Below are 24,461 nucleotides of genomic sequence, written 5' to 3' on the forward strand. Positions count from 1 at the left end.
AAATCTGTTCCAAACCAGGACAACCTTTTACTAAGATGGAACTTGCAATCAAAACTTTTTGAAAGTGACTTGGCCCCAATGAACTGCGTTAATTGAGTGCCTGGAAGTAACTGACATCAAGATGCTCTCAAACTCTGTATGTGTACAATATGTACATATTGTATGCGCATCTGTCTCGTATAAAAATGAAGCTTGGGTATTTGATTCTTTTTTTTTTTTCCCCCCACTTCTCTCAGGTTGGCTTATTTATTCTGATTCTAGTAGTCCTGTTTTAGGTTGTCCTCTCACTACCCCTTCTCCTTCAAAAATGCAAAATGCTGTTTATGAATTGTATTATTGGCTAGTGCTTTCCAAGGACCTTTTTTAAACTTTGAAGTCGGCATTCTTTAATAATGTTTAGTAATATTATCAGTATTAATTGCTTTAGGCTTCTCAGAATTTTGTGTAATTAATATATGAATGTTAGACTTTAAACATTTTGTACCAGTATTCCATTACTGAGTAGCTTTAGCAGAGTAATATGGGGAGCTGGCTAGGCCTCGGAAAGAAAGCACTGACATACTTGATTATTTCCCCTTGAACATCTTAAACATAAAGAAATAAAAACAAAAAAAGCAATAATTCTGGCAAAAGGCTGTTCCTGCCTAGAGTCCTTACAGACTTCCTAGAAAAGCAAGTTACAGTTTATATTGGAAAGAAAATTTTATAGTAGGATTGACCATTTAATTGGGCCAAATTACTAATTACACCTTTGCTGAACAAATAGCTATAGATAGGTAGAGGCTGTGGAAGAAGAGGATGACTGGGAGCCATCCACAGGCTGCATTACTGCAATGCCAAGATCTATTTCCTGCAAAAATCACCACTGGTTACTTTTCTCCATTTCCCCGTTTATTATCTGTAGCTGTATTTTGGTGTTTCAGTATCTTAAGTCTAGATCTAGTAATCATAAGGCATCCCTCAAAGCTTTCCATGGTAGATCTAAATTCAGTTGTATAATTAATGCTGTAATTATTACAATTTTCTCTTTTATTAGCTTAGAAAATAACCTAATGTGTTGATATTTAATTAAGTGTTTTTATTTGCCTAATCTTTATTCATTTATGTAGATTTTAAATTGGATTTTGCTTTTCTTTACTATTTCTGCTGGAAAACCGAATATGAGCAGAGTAGCTGGAAGAGCACAGAGTTGGGTGATCTAGTGCACCATGAGGAAGAATAACACTATAATCCTGAACTCAGTTGTCCTTTTATTGTGAAAAAGCTTTTCTTTTGCATTTTGTGCTGGTGTGAGCGAATAATATTCAGTAGTTGCTGAGATATTGTGTGATATGGTGAGGCAGCACTTCATTGCTTTGCTCTGCACAGGTCAGGCACAGCAGTTTGTCAGGTGACTCAGCAGATGATTTTGGGCTGGGCATGTCAACATTTGAAGGGCGAGGTTTTGTGTGCTGCTCACCTTTCCCTTCTGGCTCTGTTCTGCACGTGCGTGTTTTCATTAGCACAGGAGGTGTTGTGCCCAAGGTTGTCCTTCGGGGGCAGCCTGTATTGACTCTCATGACTAACAATAGGGAAATTGCATCTCTAGCAAGCAGGTTGTTACATGCTGCGTTTAGACACCAAGCTCACAATTTTTCATGGTATTTTTGAAAACAGAAACAATTGTGAAATAAAGGAGAGTGCATGAAAACACTTCTTTGGAACAGGACTTTTTTCTTTCCTGGCCTTCTGGTGCTTTGGGAAGCCACAAACCTGTGTAATTCTTTGTTGATAGTACAGTCTCTCTCATTCACTGCTATAATGCATCAGAACTCAAAACACATGTTTGGTACTTTATTTCCCAGAGAGTTTTAAAGTACTAGGTTTTTGTGGTTAAAGCACTCAGTGCCTGTTATCTAGACTATAAGTGGGACCTGCTACTGCTGGAATGTTGGTGAGAAGCTGGGGTTTATTGTTTTGCCCTTCCTTAGAGCCATGTATTTGACTTACCTGGGCTTTGGATCAGAGTACTTCCAACTAAGAAAAAACCACTTAATTGACTTGCAGAATTAAGCTCAAGCTTCTGCTCTGTTTCTAGGTGAAGGGATTTAGAGGCAAGCCCAAGTGCTTCAAATATATGCCATAGAAGTAAATAAACACTGGGCGCAAGAATTAAAAAATAAAATAAAAATAATTATTCTGAGAATTGACTGTGGCAGGCTGATGGGTGGAAATATGACTGCGTAACTGTGGTGTGTTTTATTTAACATACTCAAGTCTGTTTTTGTTTGTTTGTTTTGGTTTTTTTCAGAGAGAAAGATCTTAATGCAAAGTTTATTATTTCAATGGAAAAAAATAAAACAACAATCACAAACTTAAAGGTGAGTAAACACAATTTATGCAAGGAAGTTGTAACTCAATAGCTGCTAAAATATGACTGGAGGAAACAGTGATGCTTGCTGCACTGTGATTAGTAGCCCCTAGTTGTTAAAATACAGTGTTAAAGTAATGCTTTGGGAAAACCAGGTTACACTGTTGACTTACTACACTCTGGTTTTCTGAAGACCACTCTACAGGCTCTATCTCATCATTTCTTCAAAGTTTTATTACTCAGGTCATTACTTAGCTGGGAGATGAAAGCCAACAATAGAATGATAGCTATTAAATCTTTGCTTCATCTGTAGAAGTCTTCTGAAATTCTTATGAAAATGAAGCAAACCCAAAGTACTCATCACTTGCTCTAATCTTTTGATGGTATATTTTAACATTTCTGTCAGCAAGAGAAGCCATGTGCAGCAAATTGGTTTTTGCAAGAGGGTATCTCATGACTAATACATGAAAAGGAGTTTCAGTGTGTAGTTTCTTCAGAATCATTTGGAGCATGGTGAGTGTTGCTGAAGTAGTGTCAGCTGTCATGTCCTGAACGTGATGATTGCCTTATACAGCAGGCATGTCACACCTTTTTAATTATGACTCCATGTTGAGATGCTGTTCACAGTGGCTCCTCTAAATTACATGTGTAGGATAATCCCTGATGATAATAATCATCCATGGGTCCATTTTACTGAACCTAAGTATTGTGACAAAAATGTGCCGTGGGGTTAGAAGCAGTCAGCTAAAATCCCAATAATTCCTGCTGTGCTGCTTTATGCTTTATGTGGCTGTCTTTCTTGCTGAAGAGTGTACCTCCTCCTGATTTTGTCAGTGTTGTTGGAATCATACTCTGACCTGTTGTCAAACATTTCTAAATTTTTATAGCGTTATGTTAGATTTACATTCTGATTATTTATTGTCAAATGTTTTTAATTACTTCATCAGGATGTGTTGTACCAGCTCTATTTTTTTTTTTTTTTAATAGATACCAGAGGGTGCTACTGGAGACACAGGACGAGAAAGAACAAAAACATTTACCTATGATTTTTCCTATTTCTCAGCAGACAGTAAAAGTCCCAGCTTTGTTTGTCAAGAAATGGTAGGATTTCTGAATGTTAATAATTGATCTTTTTCCTTTCTCTTTTCTTTGGCTTGAAAGCATTCCATGAAACGTCTTTCCATTGAAAGTGCTTCTTTTATAATTTAGAAATTTTCTAGGTACCTGAGAGTTTGAATTTTGCTTTGTTCTTTTTTTTTTAACTTATCTAACCATGTAAGTGGTGTGTTTTCTAATACAGCAGGCTGAATGCCTTCATTCAAGTTCTTTTGTCTAATTAGTATTGTATAAGGTCAAGTTCAAAACCATCTCTAAGCAGTGAAATTTGTTTTGAAAAGCTCTTTAGAAAAAAATCACTTTTGTGAAACGAGCATATAACTTTAATTCACTTAGAAACATTCTTCTCTGGTTGAAGCATGGTGTGGATTTTTTTGGTGTTGTTTTTTTGATTTTTGGTCCTAAAGCCTTGGTGCATGTTGAAGAAGATTCTTTTTTCCTCCTGCCTTGAGTATTCACCTTAGGAAAGGACAAAACAGTTTTTCTTTCTGTGTGGTGAGAAGAGATTAAACTCAGAGCTATAGGCATTACTCAGATGAACAGACAGACTCTTTGTGACCTTGCATTTCATGTGAACACTGAAATTTTTGCTGCTTTCCCATTCCCTAATAAATTTATGAAGAGAATCTCAAATAAGTTGTGATTGCTGACTTCTCTTTTGGTTTTGGTGCTGTAAGCTTCAAGTGAGAGTAGTTTTTTTCCCCTTAAAATAATGCAAGACTTTACTGAATATCCTGTAAGCCAGGTGGGTAAATACTTTCTTAGTATGTATCCCATCTATTCGGGGATGCTGTAATGGTTAATCCTGAGAAGTCTCACCATTAAAATAAGTCATAAGAAACATTAAGTTGAAGCTGTTTTTAAATGTTTATGAGAATGACAAGTTTTGCATCTATATCTATATCTATATCATTACTATAATTGATGGGGAATTTAGACTTGGAATTTTTCATTTAACCATCAGGGTAAGTGATACATCTTATTTTCTGAATATTTCTTTTATTTCAGTGAGATATTAGGGTTTCATCCAAATGTTTGATCATGTATATTCTTGAACTTTCTGGATTGTTATTTCTTGATGATATTCTTTCAAATACATTTTTTTGCTGTGTTTTTTTTAAATACCAGGAAACACATGTTTTATTTGGCCATCAATTTAGAAATACCCTGATTACTTGACCACTGTGGCAAATTGAAGTAGTAATGGATTTGAGAGCAATGATTTGAACCTGAGATTCTAGTGAATAGTTTTAGGCAGGTGTTTCAGGCCATATGACTTTGCTAGAATTTTAGCAAATGCTTTAAATTGAGCATGCAGGGTCAGATTTGTATTTATTTTAACTAAAGCAGCTTTGATCGTGTACTTTTCTGCTCTGATTCTTATGCACCAGTTGTGACTTAAATTTATAGATATTTAATTCTTGGATCTTCTAGATACCTGCTTTAGGTACTTCTGGAAAGCTGTGTTAGACAAGACCAGATTAGAGGAACCCCAGAAGAGATTCATGGTGTTAGTAGGCTCTTCCTCTTACCGTGCAGGATATTTCCAGAATCCAAATTTGCTGTGAAACAATGAAGTTAATTCTTGTCAAAACAACCATTTGCAAAGTAAAGCTGAATGCATACAAATAAATGTCCAATCTTGTAGTCTATATTGATGTCCAGTTTCCACAAATAAGTGATAAGTTTACCTTTTCAAATTTTTTCCTTCTGGTGCCATTTACTTGTTCCAGAGTGGGTCAGGTAGAGGCAAGATTACTGTAACTTGTCCATGTCAGGAGCCTGTAGAAACAAAAAATAAATTAAAATGCCCATATAGGGATTGCTGCTGCAGCCTTGAGCAATAATTTTTTAAAGCTGTGAGTTTCATGATTGATAATGATAGGATAAATCATGAACATGGCTTCAGTGTCTGTTCAGTATTCTGCTCTTGCAGTGTGTTCCACAACCTTGGACACCTCCTTTATCTGTACTGGCAGGAGTGTGAACTTCTCTTGCTCAGGTACAAAAATACTGTTTTTCAGGTTTTGTTTTAATTACGCTGTGTGCAGCACATTGAAAACAAAAGGAGTTTTTAAGCTATAGGAGTGTAATTCCTAGACATATGCTGCACAAGCTACTGTTTTGCTTGTGTTAATAAGTTTGTATTTAATTGGAAGACTTTGTACTTAAGCTCTTATCAAGTTCCTGCAGAAATTCTAGTTTACTGCACCACTGGCATAGAAGGGCCTCTTTTTCACATTCATTTTGCCAGGGAATAAAGTTGATCTTGATTGTTGATGATGTGGTTGCCTAGTGCCCTTTGTTCATGATTGTTATATTTTTCCATTTGAAAGGCAGAAAAATAAGAAGTGGAAATGTGTCTAATACTACACACCTTATCAATATGCCTTGTAAATGCAAAATACACTTTTGTATTCCAGAGTTAGAATGGGGATGGCAATTTGCCATCAAGCTTCTTAGTTTGTATTCCTGACTGAGAAACAAATAGAATTTTGATCTTCTCTCCCCTTTTGTGGCAAACTGGTGTCCCATCCAAACATTCTTCTCTTCTAACCTGTATGTTAAGCCTTTGTGTTCAGACAAGGCTGACCATACCTGTCCTGGGCACTACCTCCAATCACATGCAAGACATACACAAATTTTTAAAAAAGAAAATTCCGTCAAAGCAGTAGTATGTATAGACCTGGTGAGGTAAAAACTTGGACATAGAGGAAAAATAGGGGAAAGAATAAAGTAGCTTTGGCTGATCTTTATGTTCTTCTTCTTTTGAGAAATATAACTGGTGACAGCACCGGAACTCCTTTCCTCCAGGGAAGGTCAAGTGAATTATTCTAAAGGAACGTTTGAAGATTAGTGATTAAAGAAATTACTCAGCACTCCTGCCAAGGAGAAGCTGTGAGATTATACTGTTTGTGTGCCATTCACTATTCAAAATGGCTCTGTATGCCTTGGAGAATTTAAACCACATAAAGTGCAGACAAGTAGCCAAACTGTGTGAAGCATCTAATAGATTTTTGAAAATCATGTCTTGATGGTGAGACACAGATTGAGATTTTAATTGGGAGAAATGCTGCCCCAAGTGTTGCTCCTTGCCCAGTGAGGGGTATGGATTGAAATGAGGGGTAATGATGATGAAAGGTCAGACAAATTTGTGAGGCATGTTGGAGCCAGCGTTGTAGAGGACAGTGGTGAAGGCATCTGGTGAGAGCAGAGTCGCATATTATGAGATGTGGAGGAAGGATCCTTACCAGTTATTACATGTTGAGGGTGAAAAGAAGGGGTTAAATGATGAAAGAGGGTCACTTACCACATTGAAAGCAAGTTTCAGTGTTCGCCAACCTAAAAAGCATTGCTTTGTGAAAGACACTTAGGAGGAAAATACAGAGAAGGTTACCGGTCATGTTCTTGCACTTGATTAAAGCAAAGAAACAAAACCAACCAAACAAAACCCTCCAGAAAGACAAAGGAAGAAACCGACAGAATCATGGAAATGTTTCCTTTTGAGAGGGGACTAGATATTTGCACAATGTGTAGAGTTGGCAAAGATACAAAAAGTGAGTAGATAATAACAATAATGAAAAGTGAATGGAGTAGCTGAGATTGCTGGAAGAAATTGGGGCTTTAGAAAAGAAAGTAGCAATTTGACATGTCAAGTGTTCCATGACAGAGAAAGAAATAAAAAGCAAAGCACTGCAGTGCTGTACATGAAATATGGTAATAAGACTTAGTATTTTATTTGAAATATTAATTTCCTCTCCTATAGTAAATGTGTGCTTTGCCATTGTGTTGGGGTATTCTTCAATATTTGTCATGCTGGGCTGATGACAATCTTCTTCCTCAAGCTTCTGTTGACTTAAACATTATTTTTTTTTATTTTTAGGTTTTCAAAAATCTTGGTACAGATGTGCTTAAATCTGCTTTTGAAGGTTATAATGCCTGTGTTTTTGCATACGGACAGACAGGATCTGGGAAGTCCTATACCATGATGGGAAATGCGGTATGTTGTGTTTCCACAGAACCATGGAATACCAGCTTGGAAGGGCCCCCAAGGATCACCTGGTCCAACTTTTCTTGGCAAAGCATGTTAAGACAAGATGGCCCAGCCTCCTGTTCAGATGAATCTTTAAAGTGTCCATTGTTGGGGAATCCACCAGTCCCCTGGGGACATAATTCTAGTTGCTGATTGTTCTCATGATAAATGGTCCTGTTGCATCCAGTCCTGTTCTCTGCAGGAGTAATTTGAATCTATTACCACTGGTCTTTTGCATGTGACTCCTTGTAAATAAAGGTTTGCATCTTCTCTGTAGGCACTTGCTAAATACTGGAACATGGTTATAAGGTCTCATCTAAGCCTTTTATTCTCAAGGCTAAGCAAATCCAGCTCTCTCTGCCTTTCCTCACGTGGCAGCTTCCCAGGCCTTTGGTCATCTTTGTGGCCCTTATCTGGATGCTTTCCAGCCTGTCCAAATCTTTTTTGTATGGCAGAGACCAAAACTGAATGCAGTATTCCAGGTGTGGACTGACAAGTGCTGAGTGGAGTGGAATAATGACTTTATAATCTCTGCCCTGGTTGTTTTCATGCCCTTTTTATGAAGCAAGTCCAGCATTCTGTTGGATCCTTTGCCACACTGTTTGCTCATATTGTGCTTGCTGTCCGCAGGAGCCCCAAGTCCCTTTCCACAGAGCTGCTCCCCAGCCAGATAGATCCCAGCCTTTGCTGCACTCTTGGATTATGTTCTCTCATGTGCAAGACCTTGTATTTCTTGAACTTCATAAGGTTCTTGTTAGCCCACTATTGCAGCTTATCCAGGTCTTCCTCCAGGGTGGCTGTCCCTTCTGAGCTGTCAACTTCCCCACTCGGTTTGTGTCTTCATCAGACTTTGTTGTGGTACACTTGGTCCCATTGTTCAGGTCACTTATGAAGAACTAAACAGCATTGGGCCCAATATTGATTCCTGGAGGCCCTACTCCTTTCCAGTTTTACGAGGAGCTGTTTGCCAGCACCCTCTAAATGCAGCCTGTAAGCCAGTTCCCACCCACCACACAGCCCCCTTGTCTAGAGCATAACATGTGAGTTTCTTTAGCAGCAGGGTGTGGGAAACCATGTTGAGAAAGCCTTGGAGAATTCCAGGTAGACAATGTCCACTTCTTTCCCCACATCGAGTGAGCAGATGTGTATTTTTGTTGCAATGGATTAAAATTATGCTGTTGCAGGAGCATGATTTTATGGAATTTTCAATACTGCTTCTGTCTGTATGATACTAACCATTCCATTTATCACACCTCCTAGTAATCAGATGTTTTGGAAGCTGTTTCTTTTATAGAAAGATATTTATAGTTGGAAGGAGTTTATTTAAGTGATGCTCTTTTTTTTGGACAAAACCCAGTAATTTTTGTTCAGTAACAAAGCCAAAAATTTCAAATGCTATGGCTGACTTTCTGTGCCCAACTTGAGACCAAATAAAACCCAAAGTAGATACTGATTTTGAGAAAATTAATGATACATTTAGCTTTTAACAAATACAGTTAGCTTTTTCTGAAGATATGTGCTTTTTAAACCTCTTTTGAGGAATCAGAAGACCAAAATAGGTCCTTTAGAGAAGACTGTCAGGTGAGAAGCAGAAATTGGTCATGACAGTGGTTCATCAAACTGTTATGAGATGATACAATAAATTTAATTTTAAGGATTGTGTCCTATTGAGCACTGCAGAAAGAGGAAGGTGTGATAGGAGGTATTTGGCAGTTTGTCAGTAAAGGATGGGAGTGGTTTCTCACAGTTGCCTTTATGATTGTCCAAGGACAGAGAGAACCCACTAAACTTTTGGGAGTGGAGCAGTTTAGAAAGGCTGATTGATTAAGCCTGTTCACCAGGCAGCATCTGCAGGTTTCATTCTTTAATCCTTGGAAAAAGAAATGTATTGTGTCTTCTTCCAGTAGAAATGAAAAGGGTAATATTAACACTTATCATCCTTTGGATAGATCACTCTTCTGAAATGTAGTAATATGAGGCTCTTTCCACCTCCTCTGGCTTAGGAGAGTAAATTAGCCATAAACCTTTTTTCAGTTGTCACAAAATAAGTAGCTTTATATTTACCTCAATATCATAAGCAGAATAGACTTTTGTAACCAGAAAAGATCTCACGACCTAGATGTGGATTTCTATTTCAGAAATTTATAAAAGTGACATTTTTATGAGACTGCCTCACTATATATAATGACTGTAATCATCAAAACAGTTAGCAAATGAATAGAAGCTGAAGTTTGTTTGACACTATCCAATAATAAAGCTCTAATCTTCTTGGCATGATACATAAATACTTTAATCTGGCTTTGTATAGAGTGCATATAAAATATACTCAGCTGGCAAGTTAAATGCTTCAAAATTGATGGCCCTGTCAGAGAGGCTACAGTGCTATAAGAAAACTTGAATTGGAAATAAATATTCTTTTTTCCCTACTTCTCTTTAAAACTCCTGTCTCATTTTGTTTTCAATATTTGCTGTTCTTGTCTCTGGAAGGCTTCTTCTGCAATTCTTTGTAAAGCAATCATTTCAAGAATTATGTGAGCCAGTTAGAATGTTGAGCAGAGATTCTGAAATGAGCAGAGGTCTACAAAATATCAGCAAAGTCATCCTTGGGTATGCAGAGAAGGCAAGACTATGGGGGATTAAAAATCTTCCAAGAATTGAAAATCTGCTACAGAAGAAAGGACGAGAATAATTTGCTCCTTATGGTCAAGGTAGATGGGCAAAACACAGTGCATTTAAATTGCAATAAGGAGTTTTCTGGTTAGATAGCACAGAAGAAGAACAACAGGCTTTTAATGAGAAAATTCAGCTTTACAGTGAACTACCTATTTTGGTTCTTCTGATTACCATATCTGGAAACTGTAGGCCAGAAAAAAAAAGTGGTCCAAGCTGCCTTTAAGCTCTTGGGGGTGAAAAAGAGAAAGTGTTTAAATACAATTTCCAATAAAGACTGAACATTCTTCTAGATGTACATTTGACTAGGATAATACTTTGGGAACTGTGTGTCCTGCCTCTCTCAACTATATTGCTAAGGTTGAAATGACTCAATTAGAGTTGTACTTGCTATTTTAAGCCTCCCTTTGTGGTTGCTGAATTATTTCAGACACCAATGATTTGCCTAAAACTTTGTGATAGATCTTCCATGTTTTTTCCCTTAAGCTTTAATTAAAACTATTCAGGTGTTTCCAGACATGAGATGAAAGAAAAGTAGTTTACCTCTTCTGTTGTTTAAAAAAAAAATAAAATGTGCATGGGAATTTCCAACAGTGACCCATGAAACTGGAAATCGAGATTGATAATTGACATATATTGTCAAGGAAAGGCTGCTCCTCTGTTGCCAGAGGCAACTGTCTCAAAAAAACCCTGATTAATCTGCAAGTTTCTCCCTGAATCTAGGAAATTTTGGTTGTTTTTTTTTTTTTTTTTAACCCAAGGTGAAGTCATGTGAAGAACTAGAAAAAATAGGAGCTGAGAATGGATTATTATTTCCAATACTGAAGCTTGGTTTGAGAAGGATTGAGGGGCTCTGATTAAGAGGAGGAGGAAGCTGGAAAAAGGCAAAATGGAGGGATAAAGTATAATCAAAAACCAGCAGTGGCTGGGTGATGAATTGGGAGTTTTATCTGGGCAAAGGAACAAGGAAAAGGAATTTGGAGGTGGTACCTGGAAGAAGATTGCTGTGACAGAGAATGCAGAGGGAAACTGAAGAATGAGGGCAGAGGGATCAGTATGGGAGCAAACTTGAGTGAGCTTGGGCAAAAAAGGGTTGGATTTTTGTAGGGGGTCCAAGTAGAAGAGAAATCTTTGCACATGGAGCACTAAGGGGGAGTGCATTGGCTTTGAGTTTTTCTGTTGCCAGTTATCTGTAGAATTCCACCAGACAAACTCCTAGGGACCTGCAGTGCCTGGGCTGTGATCACATTAAATATGTGGTCTGGCTTGTCCTAATTTGCATCCTGCTTAATTAGGCCCCTGACTCTAAACACAAGAGCATTTCTTGCCACACATTTCGTCCATCACATTGAATCTCTTACATGTTTTTTGACTGGAGACAAATTACAGCTGACAGACTGTTTTGTAAGCTGCTCCTGAGCCTGGACCTCTTACCCCAAAGCCCATCTGTATGTGTCTGTCCTGTTATTCCAGGGAGCCATAGCTCTGAAGAAGTGTTAACTGCCCTAAGCAGTGAGATGTCCTCAGCAGATTTTTGATCACTTACCTGATCAGACTTGGGGGAATGGGGCAGGTGAGAGTGAGCACCCCCATGTCAGATGAGACCAGACCTGTGTGGTCCTCTCCTGTTCCTCTGCTGCTGGGGAAAACCCTCACCATGGCTTACTGCTTGGCTGGAGAGGGCTTTTCCTAGACCAGGGAAAGCTGCATGCTAAATTTCTGGGTATCTCTGTGGGATAGGTTTTATTCAGTTTGCTTTATTAAACCAACCAAGCATTTCATGCATAAAACCTCTTTATCTGCAGCGATAAACATTCAGTAGTTAAATATCAAATTTAATTTGGCTGGATTGTGGGATACAGTGAATGAAGGTTTAATTTTGTCATCGTGTACTATTTTATTCAGAGGACCTGCTGCACTTTTCAACACAGGAAGGGCTGGGAATTGGGGGTTTGAATGAGAATGTCCCATGGCTGTTTGTGTATGGTTCTTGTCCTGTTCTTTGCAGTTGTTGCCAAATCCACAGTGAAATGAGATGGAAGTAGTTAGGATACTGGTGAGATAAGGCAGTTAATGACTTACTCTGGGGAGCCAGTCTCTGCCTTAAGCATTTGGGATTATTCAAACTGAATGAAAGAGACAAAATATATTCCAATAGCAAAGAAATGGAGCTGTTTGTACATTCCACACACAAAAGGGTTAAAGTGGCAATGTGACTGAAGTTAAATAAAGGGCAAAAGAGCATTTGCTGAAAAGTTTTGATTTTTCCCCTTTCTGGAGTCTTAAGTTCTCCACTAAGTCATCCAGGGCTTTTTTTTTCAAAATATATTGTGCATGCATGTACGGCCTTGGAATTAAGATTTGTTGTTGTTGCAGGGTGATGCAGGTTTGATACCTCGAATTTGTGAAGGATTATTCAGCAAAATAAGTGAAAAAACAAAGCGGAATGAGGCGTCCTTTCGAACAGAAGTCAGGTAGGTCTTGGCACAGAGTCTGCAGGTTATCAAACTTATTTCAGTTACAAGCACTCTGTTTCACTTTATCTCTGGGAAAAGTGCATATTTTTCAAAAATAACTTTTTACACTTTGCCTCAGTCCTATAATTAATTTTTGTTGGCAGTTGTAGTCAAAATGTGCAGTACTTACACCTTCAATCCAAGAGCTGTGCATATTGGTTCATTTATATGATGGTGCAAATGCTTTTGCTGCTGGACAGCATCTGCCTTTTTTTTACCCTTTGTTTCAGACTAACATTAGGAGATCTTGATCTTGCTAATATCTGTTTTCTTTCCACTTTCTTCTTGCTTTTTTTGGCTTTTTCCTTTATGCTACATACAATACCTTGTAGTCATTATCTTAAACCAACCTTGGATCTATTTTCTTTCTCCAAGCATCTTGCTTTCAAACTTGTGTTAATATAGATTTCCTTTTATAAAAGGCTCTTGAGGCAGTCAGTGGCTTTCTGTTCTTTTTCTTTCAGTTATTTGGAAATTTATAATGAGCGTGTGAGAGATCTTCTCCGACGGAAGTCATCCAAAACGAATAATTTACGAATACGGGAACATCCGAAAGAAGGGCCATATGTTGAGGGTAAAAACACTTCAATTGTTTTACACTGCATATTTTATTACCTTCATATATTCTGAGTGTCTAATAGCATAGGGCATTTTAGCTTTTAAAATATAAATTATGATGGATAGAGTGCTTTACTTTGGTAACAAGCTTTGAAGGAATAGCTTCTAATTTTGCATCTCTACTGGCTTTCCCAGTCCTAAAATTATTCAGAGTTTTTTTATCTGTAAATTTATAACATATTTTTAAGTAATGTTAAGAGATGCAATTGGTTTTAATAGCTGTTGACTATAACTTAAAAATCTCTAGATATTTAGATGAAATGAAAACCTATTGGGATCTAATTGTCTTAATCTGTTCTCTACCAGGGAAGGTTCATGTCTCTTGTGGGATTATGCTCATATTATTCCACTAAATAATTTAGTAACATTGCATATTTTTTTTTCTTTTTTACCGTAAATGTGTAAGTTGTCCAGTGTTCATATGAGGCCTCATTCATTTCCTTAGGGGCTACACAAGTATGACAATAAATGCTAATTACAGCAATAATTTGCAGTAGTGAAGATAATTTAAATCTTTTTGTAAAGAAAATTAAGGACATATATGAGCATACTGTAACACTCTGCTTTTCTTCAGACTTGTCTAAGCATTTAGTCCAAAATTATGCTGATGTTGAGGAACTCATGGATGCAGGAAATATAAATAGGACGACAGCTGCAACTGGAATGAATGATGTTAGTAGCAGGTCACATGCCATTTTCACAATCAACTTCACTCAGGTAACAAAACAAAACTCCTCAGAGAGATTGGACATGTTTCTTTAGAGCACAGTGATCTGGTTTCTTTTATGTGGTAAACTCCTTTTCTAATCACTCCTGCTCTTTGTTGTTGTTGTTGTTGTTTTGAGGGATTTTTTAGAAAGCTCATGGATGACCTGCTAGATGAATAGAACTTGGAGGTGGGGGAGAAATTGGGTGCAAATTTGTGTGTACATGCTATAACTTGTTGAAAGCAATATATAAATGTAATACAAATATTGCAAGCTTAATAAAATGAATGCAGCTCATCATCACTGCATCGTGTAAATTACCACTCACAATGTCACAGCTTGTCTGTAAATGGCTAAAAATTGAAGATATTACAATTTAAAGAAATAATATGGGAGTTATGCAACTATTCATCATCAAATGTCGTTCTCTAGCACCTCTAATACAACTGTCTTCTCAAGATCTGTTATTATAAACCAGTTAAATTCAGTTGTGTCACAAAGGCCACTAAATTTGATTCAGTAAAAGTGCAGTATTTCTTAGCTTAACGTTCTTTTCTTGTTGTGCTTTTTCCTTTTCTGCAGGCTAAATTTGATTCTGAAATGCCTTGTGAAACTGTTAGCAAGATTCATTTGGTAGATCTTGCTGGAAGTGAGAGGGCAGATGCCACTGGTGCCACAGGGGTTAGATTAAAGGAAGGAGGGAATATTAACAAATCTCTAGTTACTCTGGGAAATGTAATTTCTGCCTTAGGTAAGTCTCTGGTTTTTTTGTGCTTGTCTGTCTTGAGGTGTTTTTAGTCATTAAATACCTTTGTGTTTACTTACACAAATAATGGCCTAACGTGTTTTTAAAAATTAATGAAAAGACCTAATTTTATTTTTTTTCTACCTTCTCCTCGCAGCTGATTTATCTCAGGATACAACAAATCCTCTTTCAAAGAAGAAACAAGTATTTGTGCCTTACAGAGACTCAGTGTTGACTTGGCTATTAAAAGATAGCCTAGGAGGAAACTCCAAAACTATAATGATTGCCAGTAAGTGTTTTTAGTTTACTCCTTTGGAATTCTGAATAGTTCATGCTTAATAGGAATGGATGTAAATATTTAGACTCCAGATGTTTTGTTAAGGCAGAACGTGGTTTACACATGTTAGTGATTTCTTTCTCTCTGAGCTTTCTAGTAACACTCTGTCTTTTACTTACACTCTGCACAGTGTAATTAAAGCTTTGTACATCTTTTCTTATACTGGTGTGTGAATCAGTTGCTGTTCCAAACTGTTGTTTTCTGTTGCATTAGTAGCAACCTGATCTCTTCTGACATCCTGTGGGAAAGGCCATCACTTTTGTCTAACCTTCTAAGAGCAGACAACATTTTAACTTCTTGTCTAGATTGAATTATGATCAGTTGTCTTGAAAACTCATATGGTTTCCTTTTTACCCATAGGGAGGTCTGCAAGGATCACTTAGTTTAAAAAATCCCTACCTGTGCCATATGTACTGCAGGTTTGTCAGCAAATGGGAGTGGGAATTCCATTCCCCAAAAAAGCAAAGTGAAGCCAGGATGATGTTTAAGGGGGGGTGAGGGGTTTGGATCTTGGAAATCCTAGAGTGATTTGGGTTGGAAGGGCCCTTAAAGATGGTTTAGTTCCATCCCTCCTGCCATGGAATGGGACAGCTTTCACTAGACCAGGTTGCTCAGAGCTCCATCCACCCTGGCCTTGTTTTGCTGGTGGGTAGGGTCAGAGACACAGACACCAACTTAAGGAACAGTGTAATTTACTGTAATGTAAAACTGTAAACAGTCACAAAAAGATAAGCTAAGCAAAGCTTAATAATAATTAGCAGAGAATTACAAAAAGATAAACTAAGAAGTGCACCTAATCATTATGATGTAAGAATAGCTATAGTGATTAAGAAAGATACATCACCAGGTTACCCTACTGAAGATCCATCATCCAAGGCCATGAGACATGAGCAGTGGGGGAAAGCTGTCAGTGAAGGCCTGGAGAACCACAGCTGGGAGCTCCTGTGGTGGGTCCATCTCAGGCTATGAGGCTCCCCCACTTTGCTGTCACAGTGGCCCAGTTTTTATACTATTAAACAAATGAGCTGACATAATTTTAAATTTCGTTCTCCTGTTGGCTTTCTCTCAAAGCCTGGCATGGTCTCAAGGAGGAACCAAGGGAGGTGTCTTTGATCATAATGCCCTGGCTAATTAGGCCAGATGTAGCCTTATCTGGTTTCTAGATGTGTAAAGGTAAATACATGTTTTGCCAATAAATGAACATATATATATAACAGTACTCTGTTAATAACCAAACATATAATTAACATTTGGTTGGAAGGTTCATCTGTATGTCAACTTTGGCTCAGGGCCTGTTGTTCAGGCCTTAGTACTTCACTGTTTCAGTGTCTCACCACCTTCTGGGTAAAGAATTTTCTCCTAATATCTAATCTAAATCTCTCCACTTTTAGCTTAAAACCATTTGCCAGCCCAGGATGCAGCAGGCTTTCTGTGCTTTGAGCACAGACTGCTGTTCCATGTTCCCCCACCAAAAAGAGCCCCTAAGTTCTTTGCTGAGATGAGATCTTTTCCCAGTCTGTACTCATACCTGGGATTGCACCTTGCACTGGGATTTATTTACCCTCATTACATCCTTGTGGGCCCACTTGTCAACCTTGTCAGGGTATCACTGGATGTGAGGGGAAGAGCAGCTCTGAAATTTCTCTCACTCTTTCCTGCTCCAATGAAATACGGTCTTAACTGGTGCAGCCCCTTTTTAGGACTGTGGGATAGCAAAATTGAGGGAATAAAATGTATCAGATCAATTTCTAGTCCTTCAGAACCAGTCAGATTCTCTGGATAGCAGTTCCTTTGTTGCAGGATTTTGGGGATGTTTTTGGAATCCGTGCATTTTGTTTTCCTCAGGAGAATCATTGTGGTGCCAATAGATGATTGGGGACCAGACTCTGCTTTGGTTTTCTGGCTCTTTAAATAAAGCAGTGCTGGCAGCTTTCTTCTTGCTGCTTTCTTGCAGTTCCATGGTAGAGTAACTTTTTTTTTTTTTTTAAAGAAGGGATTGAGAAGAGAAGTTTTAGAAACACAGTGAGCTTTACTTGCCTGTACTAATGATTACACTACCCAGGGTCTTTTTCAGCTACTTCCTCAGCTATTAGTGATGCTTCTGCTAGGCAGAGCCCTGGTGGTTGATCTTTTCTCCATCTACTGGGATGTGGTAGAATTCCCTAACAGCCCAACAAGCTGTCTGGATACATTTGTCCTGCCTTTTCAATAATTAAGCACAACAAAATACAGGAAGATCACTTCAAACTGTAGGGAAAGGCTGAAAAAAATTCTAATTTTGGTTCCTCATATTTCTGTAACATCTTTTAATATCTTTCCAGAAAGAGAATAATTGAGTAATGGAGAGGAGACAGTAGATAAAGCAGGGAAGTGAGAGTGTGAGCTAGGGGAAGTATAGGCTGTTTCCAAGTGCATCTCCTGTGGCTCAGAGAGTCTCTGCCACAAAAAAAAACAACCCAATACTACTTTTGAGAGAATGAGAAAGGACAGATTATTTTAGTTGCTTAATTAGTTTTTCAGGTGTTTTCATTGTCTGATTCTCTGGATCTTTTGCTCAGTTTGATCATTCAGATTTCTGGATGGTTTTCTCTTCTCTGTTTCCACTCATCCATTTGGATGCCTTAATTATCTTTTTAATTTGGAACATCATATATTTTGTTAGGACAATTAAGAGAAGGATAGCATTAGCACTTGTAGTTAAATTACATTGGTTTTCCTGGTTAGGTTGTTTGAAAAATAATACTGGTTTCTCTTGATGCATCAGATAGCTGACAGTTCTGTGTGCTGCCAGATGCCTGCAGCTCAGGGGAACAGCTGGGTTTGTAAATTATAGAAGCTTTCTCTTGTTTTGGTTCTTCTGTCTGGTTATTTTTTGTTTTGATGCTGTTAAATTTCCCTACTGTGTTTTACCTGGAATGTCTTTTCTTTTCAGTGATTACACTGATACTTAAAAAATATTCACTGTTTCCTGACTCTTCTTATAAAAAATTGCAAGAAGGCCTGTGAAGTATTCACATAGGACATTTATCCAGTTAAGACCATATTTATGTTTATTGGGGAAAATGTAAATATTAAATAGATTGGCAGCAAGATTTCTTTGCAACGCTTGGTTGTTAGACCTGATTATCCTAACACACTTATCTCATACAGTGTTTACTTATGCAGAGTTATAGTGACATGAAAGTGGAGTTAGGTGAAGAGTTGGAACAAATGATATCTGTACTGGTAAACGAGATATTTCTTTTCATCACATTGAATTTGTCTGACTTTTAAAATACAAACTAACTTCAGTAAATGAAACGTATGATAAACTACTTCTGATTTCATGTCCTTAGCTATTTCACCTGCTGATGTCAATTACGGAGAAACTTTAAGTACACTTCGCTATGCAAATAGAGCCAAAAACATCATCAACAAGCCTACTATTAATGAGGATCCCAACGTCAAACTGATCCGTGAGCTGAGAGCTGAAATAGCCCGATTAAAAGCCCTGCTTGCTCAAGGGAATCAGGTTAGCTTGACTTGGAACTTACGTGTAATTTTCCTTGAGTTATAACGTCTATTTCTAGGATGTAATGAGATAATTATCTTTCATTATATTGATTTGAGTGAACAAGCTCTATGAGGCTGGGAATGAATATTAGTTTTCCTGATTGAATCAGTTTCCGTATGGCCAGCAGATCTTTTAACATAAAGGGGGGGAAATGTTGTCATCCTAAAGCTTTTAGGTTTCTTCTGGTATAATCTGAGCTGGATTGCAGTGTGGAACAGGGAGTCAACACAGCATAAGGAAACTAAGCAGAAACTTACCTTCTGGGTCTGTCCTGATGGACTGAAAAGGTAATTTGTGTAGTATCTTAAGTAAAAAGTTTGAAGTATTTAAGATGTATAAATATGAAAAGGTAGAGTATTAATGGATTGAAGCAATACATTTTATTTGTGTTTGGCTGTACAGTGCATTAGAAGGCACATAACATGCTAAATATGTAAAAATATTTTCAGTGATAGTGTAAGAAAACAAAAATCATGCTCTGCTTCACTTAGGCATGATTCTCTTTCTTGCTCTGTCAGTATGATCTGCTGTGAACAGTCACTGCACAGGCTCATTAAAGTTTAGTTTTTCCTGTGTTGCCAGGGTGGTGAAACCAAAGTAACAATAAAGAATATGCAAATGGCTCAGGCCAGTTGTCTTCTACTTAATGTCATTCAGGACTGCTAGATTTCATAATTGAGCAAATATAATTTGGAAATATCTGAAGTACTGCTTCAGATTTGTTTCTAGAACTATGTGATACTATCTTAGATGGTCTGTGCAAGGTGAAATGTCAGTTCAGCATGGACCATTGTTAGAAGAAGGGTAGGACTTCAGCTGGATTTCATGCTGTAAAAAAATTGCTAAAAAAGGGAATGGGAACCACTGTTGGGAGCAGAAATGGTTTTTGTAGATGACTGGAGCAGAGAGCTCTACTTTGTAACAAATAGTTTAAAAATTCTGTATGGAGTTGAATTACTTGTGTTTCTTTCATATTCTTTAGGAGGGGAAAATGAATTTATTTTCGAATTATGGCTAGATTTAGAGTTAGCAAAGTAGATGGAACTTGGGCCTCTTTGAAGTTTAAATGCTTTGACCTAGTTTCAAGCTGTAAAATAGTGGTTATTGAAAAATAAATGTGGCTCAGTGGTAGGATGTGGTAGATGACTGTTTGGGAGACAATAGAGAAAAAGCTAATTGAATTTACGATGGTTGGTAACACAGCAGGTGGTGTGTTACCTGTGCACAGTAGTATAAATCTCTCTGTAACTTCTTCAGTGTTTTTCCTTTGCATCACCAGAACACTGTATTGCAAATGCTGCTGTAGATCTGAAGATACTGATTACCAAAATCAGTGCTGGATTCAGTGTAGAAAGTCACATACAATGAGCACTGCCTGTGTGTTTGTGTTGTTTAGTAATATTCCTCTTTTAAGGCCAGTTACCTTAAGATGTAGTCATTAAAGATAAAGCAGTATAAATACATATTAAAGCAAAATGGATAACTCTTCATGCATAATAAATTTTCATGTTTTTTTAGAAATATAAAGAAAACTGTGTTAGGAGTTACCTGTTACAAATGTGTCTGGTTTCCCTGTGTGTGACTGTACATATGTAGCAAGTGAAAATAGTACTCTCAAAGCAATTTGTATTTGCAATATCATCTTTGACAGGATTTTGATTGTTCTGTTTACAGTATTTCAAGGTAAAATGCTATATATTAAAGTTCAAAGGAGTTTATGCTAAAGACTCATGAAAGTTGAACAATTGCATTTCATTTGATTCACCCAGAAATGGTAACTGTTTTCTTTTTGAATTGCTGTTTACTTTGTACGATTTTAGATTGCACTCTTGGATTCTCCAACAGCTTTAAGTATGGAAGAAAAACTTCAGCAGAATGAAGCAAGGGTAAGTTATAATTTCATAAAGCAGTTTTGAAACATCAAAGAAAAGAAAAGTTGGGTAGTCTGGATGCAGGAGTGTTTGTAATTTTCAGGATTTTTTTTAATGTGCAACGAAGTTTTCTACCACCAGTGTCATTGCATTGATGCTTAAAAAAAAAAAAAAAAGTGAATCAGTAATTTTGTTATCCCAGTAATATATCATTGTAACTAAGAACAAAATATATCTTTGCTATTTATGTAGCAGTTTTGTTTATGAGTATGAAATGAAAAGGCTTGTTCCCTGACCAGCTTGCCTTACTAAAAAAGTATGTTTGTAAATGGACTGGAGAGGGAAAAGCCACTAAATCACAGTAATGAGCAGGAAGTAATCACAGTAACAATGTATTCAATGTGTAAAAAAACCAGCAAAAGATTTATGAGGAGAATGATCACCTCTTCTGTGCTTTCAATAATTTATAACTTGTGGTCTGGGGTAGGTTTTTAGAAATTTTCAGTATTTAAATCTGGTGTGTACAAGTATGTTAAGTGCCTAGTTAGCTTCCTTTTTGGAGGAGGATCTTAGATCTAGATGTACTTCACAGTGTGCTTCTCATCAAGTTTTTTCAATAAACCAGCCAAGTGCAGAGACTGGAAAAAGTTTCCATACAGTTTGGATAACTCACAGCATCCATAAGAATCTAGATATAATGCTAATATAATTTCTCTGACTAGCAATCTTTCATTCTTTATTGTATCATTCTGTATTAATTCTTTTCTGTATATTAGCCTGCTTTGAGAGCAGTTGCAAATTGGTTTGAAAAAAAGAGGAAAAGTCATACTTTGGAAGGGGCAAGAGGGAAGAATTTGGAATTATTCAACTACATGACAGCAAATATTTAGGTCTGAATACTGTCAAAAGATGCCAATCAAATATAGATATGATGCCTTAAAAAAAAAGGGGTTCCTTAGCTGGTTTAAAAGGTAGGATTTACAATAGTGCTGCTTGGACCTTTAGAATTAGAAAATTAATGTCCTGCTTTGAGAATCCTGTTTTATTTTTATCCTTACTCTTATTTTTGAGTACAAACAAAAAGCTTTTATCTAAGAGTAGCTCAGTTATATAAATTGCTGTCTCTAGGCTTAATTAAAAATATGTTATTCATGTTCTGACAGTAACCATTGCTTACCCTGCTCAGAAGTGTTGGCCCTGCTGTGTGGGGTGTATATCAAGCATATTTTATTACCTTTGTCAGGCTTATTAAAAAATTATGTGATTACTAGTCATGATAATTACAGTAGACATAATTGCTGAAAATTCTTGGTACATAGTGCAGTGGTTATAGCTTTTTTATAATTGAATGAGTGAATTAGTGAATAACTAGTTTGTTTGTATAGATTTAAGGACTTTATCACCATATTTATATTGCCTGACAAGTATATGATGAGTTTATTTAATGAGATGGTTTTCCTTACATAAGAAAAATTTGGCATAGTTTATTTTTAAAATGTTTAATTTTAAAGTTTTAATTAAAAATGAAATGAAGTGTTTCTGAGCAATACAAATTGTTCTGGTATGGCAAATAGAGCTGTGATAGATTTTCTTCATGTTTTTCTTTAATATTTTGGAATTTATTTTGTTTTAATGTTTCAGTTAGCAGCTCTAGGAATTATAGTGATGTATTGAAAAGTGTGCTTCCTTGTCTTTGTTGAAATCTTGAGATGCAGGTAGAGATGAGAGAAGTTTCTATAGCTGTCATGGATTGATTTGAAGCTGACCTGCAAAGACCAAAAAAATGCAGGTAGCAAATGGGGAGATGTTTGGAGCAGCTGCATCAAAGAACTTCTTTCTTAGTACAGTGGCATTATATGAAAGTTAACTCAAGAGGTGGACAACTGCTTGGTTAGGAGAGGAAGGACAAATCCTGAGCATTCTGTTGGCCTGACCTCAGTTTGGGGGAAGGTCATGGTGTGGGTTGGGTCATCTCCAGTCACACAGCACGTGCAGAACAACCAGCGAAATCAGGGTCCTGGGTTTAGGAGGAGTTTAGGAAAGACACATCCTGCTTGACCAACATCATCTCTTTCTGTGAGAGGATGACCTGGTTTGTGGATGAGGAAGAGGCTGTGAGTGTTGTTTTCCTGGACTTTAGGAAAGCCTTTGATGCTGTCTCCCACAGCATTCTCTTGGAGGAACTTTCTGCTCGTGGCTTGCACAGCTGCATTGTTTGAGAAAACCCTCTGAATGGCTGAGCCAAGAAAAGTGATGGAGTTAAATCCAGTTGGCAGCCAGTCACCAGTGGTGTTCCCCAGGGTTCAGTATTTGAGCTAGTCCTATTTAATATATTTGTTTATGATCTAGATGAGGGAAACAAGTCACCCTTAGTCTAGTTGCACATGGCACTAAGGTGTGTGGGTGTGTTGATCTGCTGGAGGGTAGGAAGACTCAGGGCTGACCTCACTTTCTACAGGCTGTAGCCAGGTGGGGATCAGTTTTTCTCCCAGGTAAAAAGCGACAGAACAAGAGGCAATGGCCTCAGGTTGTTCCAGGAGAAATTTAGGTTGGATATTAGGAAAAATTTCTTCATGGAAAGGGTTGTCAAGCGTTGGAAAAAGCTGCCCAAGGAACCGATTGATTCACCATCTCTAGAGATATTTAGAACACCTCTAAATGTGGCACTTCAGAGGGATGTGGTTCAGTAGTGGCTTGGCAGTGCTGGGTTAACTGTTGGGCTTGATGACCTTAAGATCTTTTCTAACCTAAGTGATTCTGTACCCAGTGCTCCCCCTGTCTGTAATGCCTTTGCGAGCATCTTCTCACTGCTGTGCTGATGACAGTGAAGTGGGTAGATTTTGCTCTGGTTCACTCCTGAAGGCTGCTGGTCTGCCTCTGCCTCTGCATGCTGTCCTCTGGAGGGGATTTTAGCCTTAACATGCCTGCCTGTACTATGAGAAAGGATCCATCCTGTTACTGCTGAGGGATCAGTCTGTGGCAGTAGACTTTGTAGGATTGGAGCACTTCATGAAACTATTTGAAGGTAGAGAGTTATTTGAAGTAATAATCCTGGACTTCCATTTCATCTTACAGTGTAAATAAGAACTTTGTAATTTGAGGGAGAAGTATTGTAGGTATGGCAACTTATTGCAGGAGCTTCGGTGCTCTTCTAAATGCTTAAGTATTAAACTTCACAAAGAATTACACAAATACTTAGAGCTTCTTTGAGAATGCAGTTATCAAGAACTTTGGAAAAGATGTGATTTTCTTCAATATTTGGGTTTTTTCATAGGTACAAGAACTGACCAAAGAGTGGACAAACAAGTGGAATGAAACTCAAGATATTCTGAAAGTAAGGCATATAAATAATTTTTCCTCTTGTCATTTGACCTAGCCTTAGTATTTTTCCTTGAAAAAAAAGTTATTTTTCTAAGTCATCTTCTTTGGCTCAACTCTTTCTGTTACTCACCATAGTGACTCCACAGTGCAAACCAGCTTCTCTCTAACAAATCTTTCAATTGCTGAATGGTTTTATTGAGTTAGAAATGCAGAAAGCCTGGGCCAGGGACAAGTGGATCCCTCATATCCTTGGTGTTTGTGTGGTATCAACAAGACCTGTGAATAATCACTTCTTATCTTATATTGGGTATCTCAGTGGATGTGGTACACATTGAATATGGATTTTCCCTTGTCCTGGTGAGATTTTATATTGGTATTTGGTGCATGATTAAGGTGGCAGCCTGAGGATATATTTTAATGGGCTACTTTGATAATTCTGTGCATTTTTACAAGCACACACATGCATTTGTGCCTGCACACACACACACAGAGGAATAATTCCCACAATTTGTTGTTTAACATGTTAACTAATATTTTTGTTGCCAAATGTTTTAACTGTTCTGTTAACTAAAAATTTTGAAAACAAAGCTTAAGCTTTCCTCATTTGCTGAACATAACTTGTTT

At 37.5% G+C, this 24,461-nt stretch overlaps 1 protein-coding gene across 3 annotated transcripts in view; it reads left to right on the plus strand.

The window, feature by feature from the left end:
• Window positions 1-24,461, plus strand: part of KIF16B (kinesin family member 16B) — a 131,314-nt gene that overhangs the window by 15,690 nt on the left and 91,163 nt on the right. For all 3 annotated transcript variants that reach the window (XM_066316505.1, XM_066316508.1, XM_066316509.1), the window contains exons 2-12: window positions 2,291-2,360; window positions 3,338-3,451; window positions 7,350-7,466; window positions 12,546-12,643; window positions 13,150-13,259; window positions 13,878-14,020; window positions 14,593-14,761; window positions 14,913-15,044; window positions 18,428-18,603; window positions 20,466-20,531; window positions 23,791-23,850. In XM_066316505.1, the coding sequence (XP_066172602.1) occupies window positions 2,291-2,360; window positions 3,338-3,451; window positions 7,350-7,466; window positions 12,546-12,643; window positions 13,150-13,259; window positions 13,878-14,020; window positions 14,593-14,761; window positions 14,913-15,044; window positions 18,428-18,603; window positions 20,466-20,531; window positions 23,791-23,850 (1,255 nt within the window). The remainder of the gene's footprint in view (window positions 1-2,290; window positions 2,361-3,337; window positions 3,452-7,349; window positions 7,467-12,545; window positions 12,644-13,149; window positions 13,260-13,877; window positions 14,021-14,592; window positions 14,762-14,912; window positions 15,045-18,427; window positions 18,604-20,465; window positions 20,532-23,790; window positions 23,851-24,461) is intronic.

Source organism: Sylvia atricapilla, chromosome 3 (genome assembly GCF_009819655.1).
Source record: "Sylvia atricapilla isolate bSylAtr1 chromosome 3, bSylAtr1.pri, whole genome shotgun sequence".
Lineage (NCBI taxonomy): Eukaryota > Metazoa > Chordata > Aves > Passeriformes > Sylviidae > Sylvia > Sylvia atricapilla.